This window comes from Euprymna scolopes, chromosome 41, assembly GCF_053919585.1.
Source record: "Euprymna scolopes isolate OS-2025 chromosome 41, ASM5391958v1, whole genome shotgun sequence".
NCBI classification, from domain to species: Eukaryota; Metazoa; Mollusca; class Cephalopoda; order Sepiida; family Sepiolidae; genus Euprymna; species Euprymna scolopes.
This window is the reverse complement of record NC_136522.1, coordinates 1,365,410-1,384,046: the sequence shown is the minus strand read 5'-3', so window position 1 is coordinate 1,384,046 and position 18,637 is coordinate 1,365,410. Positions and strand designations below refer to the sequence as shown.

At 33.3% G+C, this 18,637-nt stretch overlaps 2 protein-coding genes across 3 annotated transcripts in view; one reads left to right on the top strand and one right to left on the bottom strand.

Moving 5' to 3' along the window:
• LOC145266298 (protein flightless-1 homolog) overlaps positions 1-18,637 on the top strand; it is a 146,948-nt gene that overhangs the window by 66,036 nt on the left and 62,275 nt on the right. Inside the window, exons 21-22 of one of the 2 annotated variants that reach the window (XM_080121847.1) lie at positions 889-1,018; positions 8,762-8,794. In XM_080121847.1, coding sequence (XP_079977973.1) covers positions 889-1,018; positions 8,762-8,794 — 163 coding nt within the window. The remainder of the gene's footprint in view (positions 1-888; positions 1,019-8,761; positions 8,795-18,637) is intronic. The other variant, XM_080121848.1, reaches the window with a different exon arrangement.
• LOC145266707 (uncharacterized) lies at positions 9,981-17,946 on the bottom strand. Its single transcript, XM_080122630.1, has 4 exons — positions 17,911-17,946; positions 12,983-13,344; positions 11,795-12,915; positions 9,981-9,985 (listed from the first exon to the last, which is right to left on the bottom strand). The coding sequence occupies exons 1-4, from the start codon at positions 17,944-17,946 to the stop codon at positions 9,981-9,983; spliced, it is 1,524 nt and encodes a 507-aa protein (XP_079978756.1).

Here is an 18,637-nt window from a genome sequence, read left to right as displayed (position 1 = left end):
TTTGTTTGTTCGTTTCTTTTTTTTGTTTGTTTCTTTTTTTGTTTGTTCCTTTGTGACAAAGTCTCAGACAATGTACGGGTGCAAGGTTTGATATGTAGCGACACAGTTAAAGCATTATAGATGTAGGAAAATTAAGTCCAAGCAAAACATGGGAGGAAGCAATATTAATGGACTTGAGAGAAAGAGGGATAAATAAAGACTTGGCCAAATATAATTTAGCTTAGAAGTTAGTTTAATTTATTATCTCCAAAATTCAGAAACACATTTTTTACTATTGAGTAACCACTTACCAAGGCCGAAAGCAACTCAAGAATGAAGGTTTATGAGATAAATGGATTGTCAGTTGAAAGATGAAAAATATTATGAGGGATATATGCAATTTTTTTTGTTTTATAATTAGTGTGATGACATATGGAAGTGAAACTTGAAGACATGTGTTGCATGAAGAGATATTGTATGAAAATGATACGATGGATGTGTAATGAGGATCACAAAGACATGTTTAGTTCTGATGACCTCCAAGGAAGATTAAATCAGTTTAGAGAGATGTGTGCAGAAGAGTAGACTTTGATGGTATGGTCATATTTATAGAATGAATGAATTCTTGGGTTAGATGTGGAACAGTTGAAGTAAGAAGTCCAGTAAATCAAAAATAGCTAAGGAAAACATGGGAGGAAATGATAAAGATGGAATTGAAAGATAAAATAAAGACCTGGCCAGAGATAGGTGAGTTTAGAAGTCAATTTCTTAAAGGTATCCAACGCCTACCATCTTGTAAAAAGGACATTAAACTGAATAAGATGATGATGATGATGAATTTGTTTTCCGCAGCTTCTATTTCTATACGTTTACTTCATTATTAATTTTGTTTATTTGCTGGGTTTTTAGATTGATCGCGGAAAAGATTAATAAGAATGAACGCAAGAATAAAGCAGAAATTTTTGTCGTCAAACAAAATACTGATGATATTGAATTCTGGCGAACGCTTGGAGATTTACATTCCACCTTTCAAATCAAGGTAAGTAATGAACGTCTGTTTTCTTTTTTGATAAGCAGTCTTGCATGTGTGATCTCAAATTACATCCAGTGGCAGTGGAGGAGGGCGGAGTGGCATCTTAGTTGTCGTTAACCCCACGTCCACTCTGTTCGGCTCACTTTGATTGTTTTTTGACCTTTACAAAAATATATATGCGACGAAACAAATTAATCTACAGATTTCACTGACCACCAACAGGATTGTAACTTTTACTTTCTTTTTCTACCTCCCCTCTATTTTTTTACTTCTCTCACTCTCCATGTGTATATGTATATACTAGCATTTCAGCCCGGCATTGCCTGGGTGTTTGCATGGGTATGTTGAGCAAAAACAAAAAGAAAAAGCCGTAGGAGGAAGGCAGGCTCGAACCTGTACCGCGAAGGAGGAAAAGAACGTGAAAAAAAACGTGACGTCTTTGCTGTTACGACCACCGCAAAACCAGAAGTGATGTAGGTTTAAATTAAGGCAAGACAATCGAAAGAAGAGGATGACTTTAAAAAATATTGGCGAAAAAAGTGACCCCCTCCCCCTGTAGAAAAGTGCCCAGTTGAAGGTGAAGATATTAATGTTTTTAGCCAATTTTTCGACAATTGTCATCTGAAAGGTCGAACTTCAAAACGATACTGATCTTGGTAAAATCCGTCGCCTCTGTCGAAAGTTTTAGGCAGACATGCAAACATACATACATTTATATATTGGTAACTAAAAATTTTCGACCCAAACTGATTAAAAAGCTTGCCCTATCTCTAAATACTCTTTATGTAAAATTTCAAATGTTTAAACCAGAAATTGTCTGAGTAATTTGGTAGAGACCGCAGAGGTCAAATTTTTTAACTTTGACCCCTATTATAACCCCTTAACATTTATTGTTTTGGGCTCAAATCAAGTTATTAAGTTAGATCCATGTCCAAGGAACCTACATCTAAAATTTCAAGTGTTTAGACCCAAAATTGGCAGAGGAGTTTGGTAGAGTTCTCAAAGATCAAATCATTGAACTTTGACCCCTTAACAGCCAAATTTCTGTCCGAAAACCGATCACAAAGATTTTCTCAAATCTCAGTATCCTGTATATCAAATTTCGAGTCTGTAGACTTAAAATTGATCGGGTTATTGCGTAGGAAGATGTCCACACACAGACACGTTCACTTTTATATATATATATATATATATATATATAAAGTCACTTTGTGTGTGTGTGTTCTTTCTTCATAGGTTCCGAAACGACTAAGCTTATCTTTTGCAAATTTCACACAAAGATAATTTAAAGGTCTGGCAGTGTTCTTAGATATGTTTTGTACAGAAATTCATCTGATAAGTATCGAAAATCGGAAAAATCTGATCTTAAAAACAGCCTTTCTTTCTTCTAGATAAAAAAGAATTTTTACAGGGGAATATTTTACATTACACCAACCGAGGGAGAGAATAAAATTTTTAGCAAATTATTTCTTCTTAAAAAAAACAACAGATTTATTATCATCTGGAAATATAGCTTAGTGGTAGAGCATTCGACTACAGATCAAATGATACCCTGTTCAAGCCCAAGTGTACCTCACCATTTTAGTTTAATTTTTTTTTTATTAAGGAGTTCAGTTTACGATAAAAGAAGAGGTACCATTTAAAATCACCACAAATCATTTCTTTGTTTGCATATTTTAAAACTAAACATTAATCAGAAGTGACTTTTCCAGGGCATTTATCATCAAGCCCAAATATCAGCTGATGTGATATTGTAAACAAACACAGATGGAATTTGATGAATAGCATTATTATTATTATTATTATTTTTTATTTTATTACGAATTAGTCCACCAGGCAAATTATTCCTTGTGATATATAAAAATCCATAGAGGACTGCTTCCATAGTAATACATACGCAATTTGCATAAATTAAAATATCATGTTAAAGCATATTGTACGACCGGGCAATGCTGGGTGGCCAGCTAGTATATATATATATATATATATATATATATATATATATATATATATATATGTATGTTGCAATATTTTGGGGTATAATGGGGTATGATCCCACACAGTCGGACGATTCTATTTATAAACGATGCTGCTAAGAACTGACAAATCAAATTAATTCACGTTCTGCTACCAACCAATCAGAAACCAGAATTGCTTCATAAATATTAAACCTTTTCTGGAGCAATTTCACATGTTCTTTTCCCGGGTTTCGACACGGTAAGAATATTTTGTTCTGTGGAACTGTCTACTACAAACAAGTCACCTCCCAGGATTTGTGTGTAACAGCGAACCATCTGAAACTCGAAATGGCTTACACTTCTAGAGGTTATGTGCCCAGTGTGCGTCTTTATTTCAGTGGATCCGAATCAAAATTCGAATTGTGGCAAGTTAAATTTCTAGAATATCTATGAATCCAAAAGCTACACAAAGTACTACAAACACAACCTGAAAACAGAAACGACCCCGAATTCATTGAAAAGAACGCAACTGTCTTTGCGGAATTAATACAGTGTTTAGATGACCGAAGTCTATCACTGGTAATGAGAGAAGCCCTGGACGACGGCTGCAAAGCATTAAACATATTGAGAGAGCATTATATATATATATATATATATATATATGACAAAAAGTCTGGAATATAGACTTTTTGTCGTAATTATTTATGGTAGCACATCTAAGACAGTAAACGACCAAGTTCTCTCTGATTCTCTCTCCTCTGATCTTGAGCACATGGTACAATGGGGAAAGGAGTGGCTGGTTACTTTTAATGCATCTAAAACCAAGCTTCTCTCTTTACATCATCAACATTCTGATCCACATCTGGTATCAATTGAAATGAATGGCTCTCATCTTCAGGAGGTCTCAAGTACGTCCAAGGATGGAATACTGTTGCCACATCTGGGCAGGAGCTGCTAGAAAGAACTTGTCCTGCCTTGATAGAGTTCAAAATAGACTTCATAGCCTCGTAGGAGATGTCCTTTTCTCTTCCCTGCCACCTCTATCTCACAGAAGAGATGTTGCGAGCTTGTCTCTGATGTATCGTTATTTTCATGGAAAGTGTTCAACTGAGCTTCAATCTATGGTTCCCCCTCGCCAAACTTTCACAAGAAACACTCGTCTAGCTGAAAACACTATCAATAATTCCCCCCACTCTTTATCTGTACCTAAACCTAAACGTAGATTCCATGAACAAAGCTTCTTTCTTAGAACTGCACACCTGTGGAATTGTCTTCCGTTTTCCTGCTTTCTGACTGGGTACAATATGGTTGTCTTCAAGTCTAACGTAAATAAATTCTTGATGAGCCGTTCCATATAAGTTAACAAATTTACCGAATTTTCATTACTAATGATTACTACATTGTCCAATTTCAACTGTACACTCTTTAACCCTTATCTTTGAGTGGCCTCTTGGCCTTGATAATGTGGTGATGCCTGTGTAAAAAAAAAACATTTTACATACATCAGACTTCATAAATTATAGGATTGGTATAAAGTGTGAAATATAATTGAATAGGCATATTTTTCCCATATACACATATATGCATGTATATAACTTTTGAATAAACAGATAAACTGTTTGGAAGCCATGCGAAGATTCAAATTTTCTATTAAAGAAAAAAATAACTCGTTTTTTTTTTTCTTTTATAAACTCAAAATATATTTTTTCGTGAAATTTTCATTCTCGGAGAATGTAAGACTTATTTTGTCTGTGTCCTTTTATCAAAGCTGTACTGATGTTGACATTTGCACTATTGAAAAAAAAAACTCTCCAGTTTGAGCTTTTTTAAGCGTGTGTTCGCTTTTAGTGTTATAAGAATTGGCAAAAGTTCTTAGAAGCATCATTATTAAAATTAAAAATTTTGAATAAACAAATTGCTTTGAAACCATGGTGAGAAGCAAATATTTTATTTATATACATACACACACACACACACAGACATATATATATATATATATATATATATATATATATATATATATATATATATATAAATATAAATATTTTTGCAAAAATCAAGACAACAAAATATAAAATGAGAAAATCTTGTTTCTTTGCATTACAGTTGTTTCATAACTGTTTGAACAATTTTAAAACACAGTTTAACTTTAATTCTCAACCGCTGCCAGTCTAGGTAACACTATAGTAGTTTCTAATAATGGTAAAATAAACAAAATAGTGATTAAATCAGGTGAACTAAATTTGGAGAGAAAATGTAACTGCAGAATACCTAACGAATGTCCATTGGAGGACAGTTGCTTAATTTCTGAAATTGTATACAAATGTGAAGTTAAGGTGGATAGTCGTAAAAAGATATATTTCGAGGGAAACTGGATGTTTGCTTAAGGACAGATACTGAAACCATGTTGCATCTTTTAAAATTGGATCAGAAAATGAACCAAATAGGGATGAGGATAATAATAGAAACAAGGATAGAACAAAAATAAATATTAAAAATAAGAAGAGAAACACAACTGCATTAGATGATTAGGTTAGGGAACCATGTAAGAATATGAAAGGATTTTAATTAAAATGGTCAATAGTAGATAAAGCTGGAAAGTATAAACCGTGTAAATCAAAAAGATGTAATCCATGTTTACTTGAAGCATATCACATGGAGAATTCTAAAGAGGAAATTTTAAGCAAAAAGTTAGATGTTATACAAAGCTGCTTTCATTGAAATAAATTCCTGTTATCATTATAACCTGATTTAAATAAATTTAAAAAAAGGAAAAATTTACAGAACGTGTTGAGGTTAAAATGTGCGGAAACAGAATGCTTAAATTGAATAGTTTTTTATTTAAAAATTTTAAAATGGTGCAATAAATAATTTAATTATTAGATCATCAACTTAACATATAGAAACTAAAATGATTATAACTTAAATAGGACACGACCATCTATGGCAACACATCTAAGGCCGTCTCTCTGATTTTCTCTACTCTGATCTTGAGCGCATGGTACAGTGGGGGAAGAAGTGGCTGGTTACTTTTAATGCATCTAAAACCAAGCTCCTATCTTTACATCATCAATGCTCTGATCCCCATCTGGTATCAATTGAAATCGATGGCTCTCGTCTAGGGGAGGCTCTATGTTTTGATAAGCTTCTGGGATTGAACATTACTCCTGACCTGAAATGGAACACGTACATCAAGTCTGTTGCCAAGGTCGCTGGAAAAATGGTAGGATCCTTCTACCGCTCCAGAAGATATCTCACTGATAATGCAATTCTCTATCTATATAAAAGCCAAATAAATCCAAGGATGGAGTACTGCTGCCACATCTGGGCAGGAACTGCTAAAAACAGCCTATCCTGCCTTGACAGAGTACAAAATAGGCTTAGTGGGGATGCCCTTTTCTCTTCCCTGCAGCCTCTCTCCCACAGAAGAGATGTTGCGAGCCTGTCTTTGTCTTATCGTTACTTCCATGGCAACTGCTCGTCTGAGCTCCAATCTCTGTTCCCCCTTGCCAATCTTTCATGATAAACACCCGTCTAACTGAAACCACTGTCAAAAATTTTCCCCATTCTTTATCTGTGCCAAAACCAAAGCGTAGATTCCATGAATAAAGCTTCTTTCTTAGAAGTGCACGCCTGTGGAACTCTCTTCCATTTGCCTGTTTCCCACCTGACTACAACCTGGATGTCTTCAAGTCCAACATAAACAAATTCCTGGTGAACTGCCCCTTAATTAAGGCACTTTATCAAATCTCCGATACTAACGATTACTATGATACTATCCCATTGATTACTGTACACACAATAACCCTTATCCCCGAGTGGCTTCTGGGCCTTGATAAGTGATTGTAATTTTTATTTTAATAATAGTTATGGAAAATAAAATAACACCTGGATAATTTCGATAACATGAAAATTAGAATAGATTAAAATAAATTTTACCAAAATATAAAATTGAAGAAAACTAAGTGAGAAATTGAACTGTGATTGTTTTAAAAAAAGATGCCGTTAGAATTATAAGTCTAGAATTAAATTAATAGAGTTGCCTCCCTTTGAATGTAAGGATTTTATGGATGATAAAAAAAAAAAGGGAAGATAAAAAAAATTAAAATAAAATACTTGGATAATGATAAGAATTGAAAAGATAAAATTTAAATTATTGCCATAACCAGTATGGGATGAAAATAAATTTTAATTAATAATCTTTAAATTAACCTTTCAATCAGAGTTCCTTCTGAAGAAATAAAATGTTAAGCATTAATTAATCAGTAGATTGTAGAATGTAAACAAAGTTTGCATGAAACTATCGTAGATTGTGGAATAAACAATCAAGCACATGAGTATAAACTAGAATTGGAAGGGGTGGATTAGTATTTGGAAATAAATCATGAACAAAGCTTCTTTCTTAGAACTGCACGCCTGTGGAACTCTGTTCCGTCTGCCTGCTTCCCTCCGGACTACAACTTGGATGTCTTCAAGCCTAATGTTAACAAATTCCTAATGAACTGCCCCCTTAAGTAAACACTTCATCAAATCTCCTCACTAACGTAATGTACTTGCAATAACCCTTATCCCTGAGTGGCTTCCGGGCCTTGATAAGTGGTGATCTCTGTGTAAAAAAAAAAAAAAAAAAAAAAAAAAAAATCAATTAAATAAATAAATTGGGGAAGAAGAAGAATTATTAAAATAAAAAAACTTACAAAAGATTAAATTAATATTAAAATAGGTAATCGGTTGAAATATCATTTAAAAAGTAGAAATACAAACGAAAATAGAATGATTACTCAATATAAGTGTGTGAATGACCCTCATCAGAGCCTCTTTTGTTCATGGAATCTGTGTTTAGATTTAAGCACAGATATAAAGTAGGGAAAACTGTTGATAGTTGTTGTAGATAGACGAGTGTTTTTTTGTGAAAGTTTGATGAAGGGGGAACTATAGATTGAAGCTCAGGCGAGCACTTGCTATGAAAATAACGTTAGAGTAGAGACAGGTGGGAAAGAATTTGTGGGATACAAAAAAAAAATCCTCTACTAGGTTTTGAAGCTGGTTTTGAATTTTGTCAAGGTAGGATTAGGTGCTCCAAGCAGCTTCTGCCAAGATACGGCAACAGTGCTCAATTTTAGGATGTATTTGGCTCTTATGCAAGTAGAGGATTGTGTTGGGAGTTAAAAGTTGCATTCCGTCTGGCTGTTCTACATGTATTTTAATGGTAAATGCTCTGACGAACTGCAAGCACTTGTACCCCCTCGACGTAAATACTTCCGACAAACCCGACTAGCAGCTAAATCCCATCCCTACACAGTATAGATCCCTATATGTAAGAAAGCTTTCTACTACAGTAGTTTCTTCCTCAGAACTGCTAGACTTTGGAACTCCCGTTCAGGTGCCTGCTTCCCCAACTTTACTGACATGCAGAAGTTCAAGTGTAATGTGAACAAACATCTTGCTGCCCAACACCCCACATAGTACCCCTGTAACTTATGTCCCTGATAGTAGCCCCCTACATCAGTGGCAATATGCCTTGTTTGGAGTGAAAATGTTTAAAAAAAAAAAAAAAAAAAAAAATGATAAAAATATTTCATTGTCCTAAAGAATATATAGCCTTTTTTTTATTTTTTAATTTTGTTTATTATATGTTTGTTTTTAATTAAAAAATTTTTTCTTTCTTATTTATTCCCTTCCTTTTTTTCTTTTTTTTTTTTTTTTTTTTTTTTCCTTTTTACGTTTTTTGACGTAAAATATTGATTATTTCTGATCTTTATTCACTATTCGTACCTGCGTTCTTATTTAGAGAATAGAAAGAAATGAGGAAGTATTTGTTAAGGTAAGATTTGTACCCACCTGAAATTTTTTTGTTTCGAGGTGACATGCATGTAGTTTTACAAGGTTTTGTGTTTTCCTGTGTTTTGTCCCCCAACAGCAACAAAAAAAACCAAAAACTTTCTAACCCTTTTTGTTACTTTGATGATTTCAATTGCTATCCTCATCTTGCTTACAATTTTCACATTTCAACATCTGAATAAATTTGGAGGTTGCATTGAGTTGGTTGAAACGTTGCAAACAACACAACCAAGATGAGAATAGTCGTCTGAATAACTATCGATTATCATCTAAAAAAAAATTCTGAAACATTCTAACCGTTTTGTTCGCAATTTAACCTGGCATTGAGCATGGTGTTGTTTGGAGGAAATATTTAAAGACTTTATTTTAAACTAGCAGGGCTGACTGGCATCACCTGGGATCCTAATTTCCCTAAAAGTATCGATAGGCCATGAAAATAAAAATAAACTCAATGAAATAACTGTTTTTAAGGGTTAATGGGATTAGTTGATTTTCAGTAGAATGATGAAGAATATTATGAGAGGATTGACAATGATTGCAAAGAATGGATATCGTTTGATTACTTATCAGAACAGTTTATGAGAAATGTTTTTTACTAATGTTCCAACACTTATCAAGGCCAGAAGCCACTCAAGAATAAAGGTGAATGAGATTAGTGGGTTTTCAGTTGAATGGAGAAGAATATTATGAGAGGATTTAAACATTCTAATCGTTTTTACCTTGATTTAAGCATTGAGCATGATGCTGTGTGAACGTCATCAAATACGGTTCAAAATCTAACAAACGTTTTGGAAAAGTATTTAAAATGTGATTTTAAGCTAGCAGAGTTATTCTGATATTGTCCGAGAATTTAATTTGCCTAAAAGCTTTGCTATACCATAAAAATAAACTCTATGGAATAACTTTTTTGTCATCGAGCAAAATTGTTTCTATTTATTAATACTGATTTGATTGTTACTTAACAGAAACTTGTCGTTTTGTTTCTACTAAAAAAAAAAATTAACCCTTTATGACCTGGTTGAACTAATTCGTTCAGTTGTAAATAAATGAATATAACAACATAAATAAAGTGGGAATTGATTCAAACACGCCTTATACGTATTAGTTCAGTATTTTCTATTGAAATATACTTTTTTCCAGTTTGAAAGCAATCATAGTATCATGGCTCTTTAAACTAAAATTAACAATAAATATTTTTTTAATTACATCATAATTCAGATCATATACCATACATTATGACCATGTAATCCCTACAGCCACCTACCTTGAAAATGCTGCTGTGAAACCTGACATAGTTATATGGAATAAGTCAGAGAGAGTTTCAACCTTGGTTGAAGTGAGTGTTCTTAATGATGGAGGTCTGAACAGAGCTGAAAGGGAGAAACAGACCAAATACCAAGGTCTCATGTGTGATATGAAATGAAACTGGAATCTTAGGGAGATATCAATCATACCAATTATTATAGGTGCCACAGGGCTTATGAAGAAGAACCTGAAGTCCTACCTAACTAATATTCCTGTTGAACCAAGTGCAAAAGAGATCCAGACAATTGCGCTTAAGGGAACGGCGAGGATACTAAAAAGAGCTCTCGGTTGGTTTCAATAAAAAGCAGGGCAATGTTGGCAGCTGGTTTGGCTGCCCCATACCTAGCATTACAATTTTCAAAGGAAGAAAATTTAAAAAAAAAAAAAAAGAAAAAAGAAAAAAAAAGTGAAATGACGGATATGTAAAATGCAAAATGTTTTTTAATTTTGCAATGTGGGTGTAGAACTATTGACAGGCAACTGGTCAGAACGAATGTGACACTCGATTTTACTATTTATTTGCAACCAAATTTGGCACAACAAAAAAATCACGACAAAAAAAGGCACAATTACTTGTTGCTGCACTTAAGCTTGTTTTTCAGAATTTAACATAATTTTAGGAAAATATTTAAAACTTGATTTTAAACTAACAGGGTTACTCGGTATTGTCCAGAATCCTAATTTCCTTTATCCTTTATGACCTGGTTGAACTAATTTGTTCAGTCGTAAATAAATGAACATAACGGCATAAATAAAGTGAGAATTGATTCAAACACGCCTTGTATTTATCTGGGTAAATGCCAGATACCTTCAGATTGTAACTGTTCATTGCTTACATTCAGTATATCGTCATCTGTTTCAGAGAGTGGAGGATTTTGTTTGTTGTCATAAATACACTTTTTTTTTCTTTTTTTTTTTTTTTCAAGCATTATGGATAATAATCAAAGTAATTTTATGAAATGCAAAACTTCTCAATGATAGTTTTACTATTGAACTTCATAATTTTTCCAGTTTGAAAACAATCATAGTATCATTACTCTTGAAACTAAAATTAATAATAAGTATTTTTTTAATCAGCTACATCATAATTCAGGTCATAAAGGGTTAAACGTATTTATATGCTATGAAAATAAAACCCAACCAGATGAAATTATTCAAAAAAATTTTTTTTTAATCCTTTGAGATGAGGTTTCATAATTTGTGCATTCATTCTTTTTGTGAATTATTATCCTTATCTTTATAGTTGTTGTTGGTTCACCATGTGTCGGTCCACTCCGTAGTGGAATGGGGCCACAAATGAACTGTGAACTGGTGTTACCGGATCAGGCTGTCTGAAGATATTAGTTTCCTGAGACGAAATGCACCTAACATCGATGCTTTTTGTTTTTCTACTTCCGTTAGCAAAACGTAATCATGTTCTCCAAAAACAAAAACAATAACCCACCTTTCCCCCCTTTTTCCTTCTTCCCATTTCTCCTTTCTCTTTCTATATCCCCCACTTCTTGACGAGCTTCCTAACTTAAAATGTGACAAATATTAATACTATAACCCTTTTTCCTCTCCCATTGCAAAACTCATGTCCTGCAGGGCAGGGAACAAAAACGACAAAATCCACTATAAAACAACCAAACATTACAAATTTGTGATTGAAGATACAAAGAGCTTAAAAAATAAAAACCTTCAACAAAATAACTGGATGCAACATGAATACTGTTTACAAAATAACTGGATGCAACATGAACACTGTTTACAAAATAACTGGATGCAACATGAATACTGTTTACAAAAAAACTGGATGCAACATGAATACTGTTTGCAAAATAACTGGATGCAACATGAATACTGTTTACAAAATAACTGGATGCAACATGAATACTGTTTACAAAATAACTGGATGCAACATGAATACTGTTTACAAAAAAACTGGATGCAACATGAATACTGTTTACAAAATAACTGGATGCAACATGAATACTGTTTACAAAATAACTGGATGCAACATGAATACTGTTTACAAAATAACTGGATGCAACATGAATACTGTTTACAAAATAACTGGATGCAACATGAACACTGTTTGCAAAATAACTGGATGCAACATGAATACTGTTTACAAAATAACTGGATGCAACATGAACACTGTTTGCAAAATAACTGGATGCAACATGAACACTGTTTGCAAAATAACTGGATGCAACATGAATACTGTTTACAAAGTAACTGGATGCAACATGAATACTGTTTACAAAATAACTGGATGCAACATGAACACTGTTTGCAAAATAACTGGATGCAACATGAATACTGTTTACAAAGTAACTGGATGCAGCATGAATACTGTCTACAAAAAAACTGGATGCAACATGAATACTGTCTACAAAAAAACTGGATGCAACATGAATACTGTTTACAAAATAACTGGATGCAACATGAATACTGTTTACAAAATAACTGGATGCAACATGAACACTGTTTACAAAATAACTGGATGCAACATGAATACTGTTTACAAAATAACTGGATGCAACATGAATACTGTTTGCAAAATAACTGGATGCAACATGAACACTGTTTACAAAATAACTGGATGCAACATGAATACTGTCTACAAAAAAACTGGATGCAACATGAATACTGTTTACAAAATAACTGGATGCAACATGAATACTGTTTACAAAATAACTGGATGCAACATGAATACTGTTTACAAAATAACTGGATGCAACATGAATACTGTTTACAAAATAACTGGATGCAACATGAACACTGTTTGCAAAATAACTGGATGCAACATGAATACTGTTTACAAAGTAACTGGATGCAACATGAATACTGGTTACAAAATAACTGGATGCAACATAAATACTGTTTACAAAATAATTGGATGCAACATGAATACTGTTTACAAAAAAACTGGATGCAACATGAATACTGTTTACAAAATAACTGGATGCAACATGAATACTGTTTACAAAATAACTGGATGCAACATGAATACTGTTTACAAAATAACTGGATGCAACATGAACACTGTTTACAAAATAACTGGATGCAACATGAACACTGTTTACAAAATAACTGGATGCAACATGAATACTGTTTACAAAATAACTGGATGCAACATGAATACTGTTTACAAAATAACTGGATGCAACATGAACACTGTTTACAAAATAACTGGATGCAACATGAACACTGTTTACAAAATAACTGGATGCAACATGAACACTGTTTACAAAATAACTGGATGCAACATGAACACTGTTTACAAAATAACTGGATGCAACATGAACACTGTTTACAAAATAACTGGATGCAACATGAACACTGTTTACAAAATAACTGGATGCAACATGAACACTGTTTACAAAATAACTGGATGCAACATGAACACTGTTTACAAAATAACTGGATGCAACATGAATACTGTTTACAAAATAACTGGATTTCGCATTAAATAATCCGAAAGGGGCTGATGTGCCGTAAAACAAGACAACCCAAACCAAACCACAAATGGATGGTAACATTTAATGCTAGTAAAAATAAGCTGCTCTCCTTTAACAATTACAAGACGCATTTCTAACTACCGATATCCATGACAAATAACACCCTACCTGAGAATTCTTCCTTCAAACTCCTCAGCCGAACATTTGTGGACAATATTAACTGGAACAAATACATTGAGGACATTGCGAAGGCTGCTGCAAAGTAGGTGGGTTCCTTCTATCAAGCTAAAAGACTACTCACACCTGAGAGTATCCTGTACCTTTACATGGCCACCATTCACCCATGCATGGAGTATCATTGCCACATCTGGGTTGGTGCATCTACCACTAGCCTCTCCCTCTTGGATAGGGTCCAAAAAAGTTTTCAATCTAATAGGTCCCACTTCTAGGCTCCAATGTTGCATCTCTGTGCCCATTTTACAAATATTTTAATGGAATTGTTTCACTTATGCCTCCTCCATGTATATGTCCATGACAAACCCGCTTAGCAACAAAATCTCGCCCTTTCACTATGGAGGTCCCTAAATGCCAGAAAGCTTTCTACTTTAATCGTTTCTTCCCTTGGGCAGCTAGACTTTGGAATTCCTTTCCTGCTATCTGCTTCTCTGACTGTACTGATATGCAGAAGTTTAAATGTAATGTAAACCAACATCTTGTTAATCTTTATGTTCCTAAATAGTAGCCCCTTACATCCAAGTGGCGATATGCCATGTAGGGGTGAACATGAGTAAAAAAAAAAAAAAAAAAAAAAAAATCTGACCTTCTTCAGGTGATTAACCATGATGGGATAAGAATGCTGAGTCTTGTAACTGTATCCCGAGTAATTACTGCCTTCCATAGTTGTCGTCTCACCACGTTTTTGCCAACTAATCTTCTGGTCTGCTTTTGGGTAGGATTGAAACCGCTATCTTCAGACAATGTTCACTTGGAACTGTAGAGACTCAACACCTCTATCCACTGCATATTCCTATCCTGTCATGGTTAATCACCTGAAGAAGACGAGAGGATGAGTAGGCCGAAACTTGGTGAAACAATAACAATTATGAAGATGAGGATAACAGTCCACAAAAAAAAAAAATGAATGCACAACCAGATGGGTCTTTCCTATTTTTTTTTTTTTTTTGTCATCAATTAAAATTATTCCTTTATTTGATTAATAATTGTGTCTGCTATTCACATCATACAATGGTTAAATGACATATGGGAAAATGATTACCGCAGTCAATTTCTTTTTGACATTTATTTTTATTTGTAAATTTATAATCAACTAACATGTTTTTTCTTTTCAATGCTTCATATTATTTTTTATTGGATTTTCTAATTTCTGTTTAAAACTTGTTTTTTTTTTTTTGTATGTGTATGAACAAATTTTATTTGGTTTATCTGTTAGATGGATTACAAAGTCCATTGGTTATAGTCAGCTAACATACTTCCTAACTTCCAGCGTGGCTGCTACCAGAAGCGGTGACGAGGCAAATCAGTTCCTTCACTTTTATTGTTCTCTAGTATTTCTATTGTAAATCAATTTATTGAAATAAAATAGAAAAAAGGGACATTATTGAAAAGTATACAATAAAAATTAACAATATTATTCAGATAAAAAATAACACCATTAGTTAGTTATCTGCAAGAATTCCTGTGGGGGGGGGATCAAAGTCAACTATTTTGGGAATATTATGTATTGGATACATTATGATGTTTGATATTTTGTTATTTTTATTTCAATAATTTTATTTTTTATAACTTTCATAATAAGCATATATTTATTATATAAATTCAAACAAAAAATTTATTTTTATAATTCCATAAACATATTTCTTATAAAATTTCAAATAAAATAGAAACTTATTTTTTAATTTTGTTATTAAAAGTGTAAATAAAAACTAATCGTCTTTTTTTATTATTTTATTTTAATAAATCGCTTCACAATAGAAATACTGACGAACAATAAAAGTGACGGAACTCATTTGCTTTATTACCACTTCTGGAAGCGCTATGCAGGAAGTTAGGAAGTACGTTAGTTGACTATAACCAGTCCATCTCTGAAGATAATGTTTAAAGGGAAATAACTCTTGCGTCTTAAAGTTATCTCCCTTGCCAAAGGATATTTTGATGCATGATTGACTGCTCAGAGTTATCTATATTGATCAGACGGTAACAGAACTTGAAGATTTAATGGCGGATGCTTGCAACACCCATTTAGTGACAGATAATTAAAACTTTTATGTTTCATTATCATTCTCTCTGTTGTAAATTGTTAATAAATTGTTGATCTACATAGAAGCGTTTTCATCCAATTATTTCTTCATGTGTCTTATGCCTTACAAACTAATTTATAACAGATTTTATTAATGGGAAGCGTAATTAATTATATTAATATAAGATGTGTGTGTATATATACAACCACAAAATTTTTGCATAAGCCTGAAGAATCCTAGAGTGGATGAAACGCGGAATATTCAGTGTAGCTTAATCGCCATATATATGTTATAACTTACTAACTAGCTCTATCTACGTATTGAGCACTGTTGAAGTAAATACTTAAAGTTTACGCATAAATTTATACTTTCGTATATTAATTTATATGAGTAAATGAAATAGTTATATGAATGTTTGGTCTGTCTTGTTAAATGGTTGTGAAAGCTGGACTATCTGCCTCAAAATGCAGAAACGCATTAATAGTGCAGAAATTTGGTTTGTGACACAAATGTTAGGGATCGTTTGGAAAGATTGCATTTCTAACGAGGAAATGTGGACTAGATGTGGATGCACTAAAGGAATGCTGATGGAAACTTTCATGAAAAGACAAACGGTGATCTTGGGATATATTTGTCGTCATTAACTGGTACAATGCCAGGATCGAAAAAGCAAGGTTGACCAGGATGCACTTTGGACGACAACTTGATCGATTGGACGGGATTATTGTAAAAAATTGTGCTCTCTTGGGTTATGGATAGCCACCCACATTGGAGAGCCATCGACACCAATGCTGTTAAACGGCAGGGTCGCTGATGATCATATCTATTAATAAATAAATAGATATTTAAATGGAAAGAACTACTGTAAAGTTATCCTTTTTACAAAGAGACATTTTGAAGCATTTATTGATCTTCACAGAGTTATCTGCCCCTGATATTGACTAGACAAAAAAGACAAAAAAAACAACTGGGAATATTAAATGAAGGACGCTATCAGAAAGCAACAAAAAACAAAAAAACTTTTCATTTAATAGTAATTCTTCCAGTTAAGAAACCATTTTTATCGTTTTCATTCCAGTTTATTGCTGTTTTACTACTGACAAACGACCCCGTAACCGATTTTACGTCAGGGAAACATAATCTGCCTTCTTTCCTATCAAAACACATGAGTACCAGATCGGTGACCATTTGGAAATTTTAAGTGCTGTATGTGCTCTCCGTTTATCTCGGCATTGTTTCCAGTCGTCCTGAACCTCCACTTGCCACTGGTATTTAACAATGTTGACTTAGGAGAGGTGGGGTTGAAGATTGCGCAACTCTTGCCACAAAAATTTCACACGCAGGCACCATTACAGTGGGTATTCATAGTCTATCAAGACTGAAGGAAGCCTTTTTTTGTATAGAGAGAGAGAGAGAGAGAGAGAGTGAGTGCTGGAACTTTAGCGAAAACATAGCATTTTGACTTTGTATCTTGAAATACTCAACTGTCAACTGTGAATGTCTGCTGAGATTTCATTCATAATTATTTAATATCTGTCAATTTATATGTTAATTGTTGGTGGTCTGGAGGATATATGCTTTTTGTTGAAGTCAAGGGTGGTTTTGTTTAGTCTAACATACATACACACAAACACACACTATCTTTCTCTCTCTCTCTCTATATATATATAGAGAGAGAGAGAAAGAGAGTGAGAGGGCAGAGGAACTTTAGCAAAAACATATCATTTCCACTTTGTGTCTTTGAATACTCTGTCAACTGTAAACGTTCACCGACATGACATTCATAGGTTAATTTTCTTCCATTCATGAGTTAATTGCTGGTGGTCTGGAGGAAATATGCTTACTCTTGAAGTCAAAGGTAGCTTTGTTGATTGGTTCTAATCTCCCGACCAGCAATAACTATTTCTTAATTATCACTTCTTACACATATGATTGCATAAGCATATAACACTAGTGTGTATAAAAATTAATATTTATTCGAAAGTACTATAGATGCATGTCCTTAAGACATATATATATATAGAGAGAGAGAGAGAAAAGGGGAGGACTTTTGCGAAAACGTATCTTTTCGACTTTGTGTCTTTGAATACTTTGTCAACTGTGAAGTCTGCTGACACGACATTCATAATTACCTAATTTTCCATCAATTTATGTTAATTGCTGGTGGCCTAGAGGAAATGTGCTTGTCGTTGAAGTCAAGGGTGGCTTTGTTTAGGGATTGATTTACAAAACGACTCACAATGTTATCTTAATTGAATAGAATCGTGTAATCGACCTGTAGTTGAGCTGATGATATTTTTTATTTACTTGCTTCTTTAAAACGGGTTAGGCACAAGGTCAAATCTTAATGTGTGCAGCAGAATACAAGATAAAAATTACCTTATTCGAAAAAGATTTCTCTTTTACTTCGACTGATGATCGAAAAGATGAAGTGTAGTATCAGAACAGATACTACACTTTGTTGCTATCCAAATGGCTAAGGAGAATTTCTATTTACTTGCCTCCCCATGAGAGCAGAGTTGGACACAAGATCAGTTTTTCATGCGAGAAAGATCAACAAAACTGGAATGCAAATGCTTCTTGTTTCATGATTTTTCCAGTGCTAAAATTGTTAAATAATTTTTTTTTTATTGTTGATCTCCATAGAATCATTTTCACCCAATTATTTCTTCATATTTGTATTTCACAATTCATAAACTACTTTACAACAGTACTTTTTGTAAAAAAATAAATAAAATAAAGACAGTTACATATAAACTATCTGAAAAAATTAAAATATATATATAAATAAATGGAAAAGTTCATATTCCAAGTTTC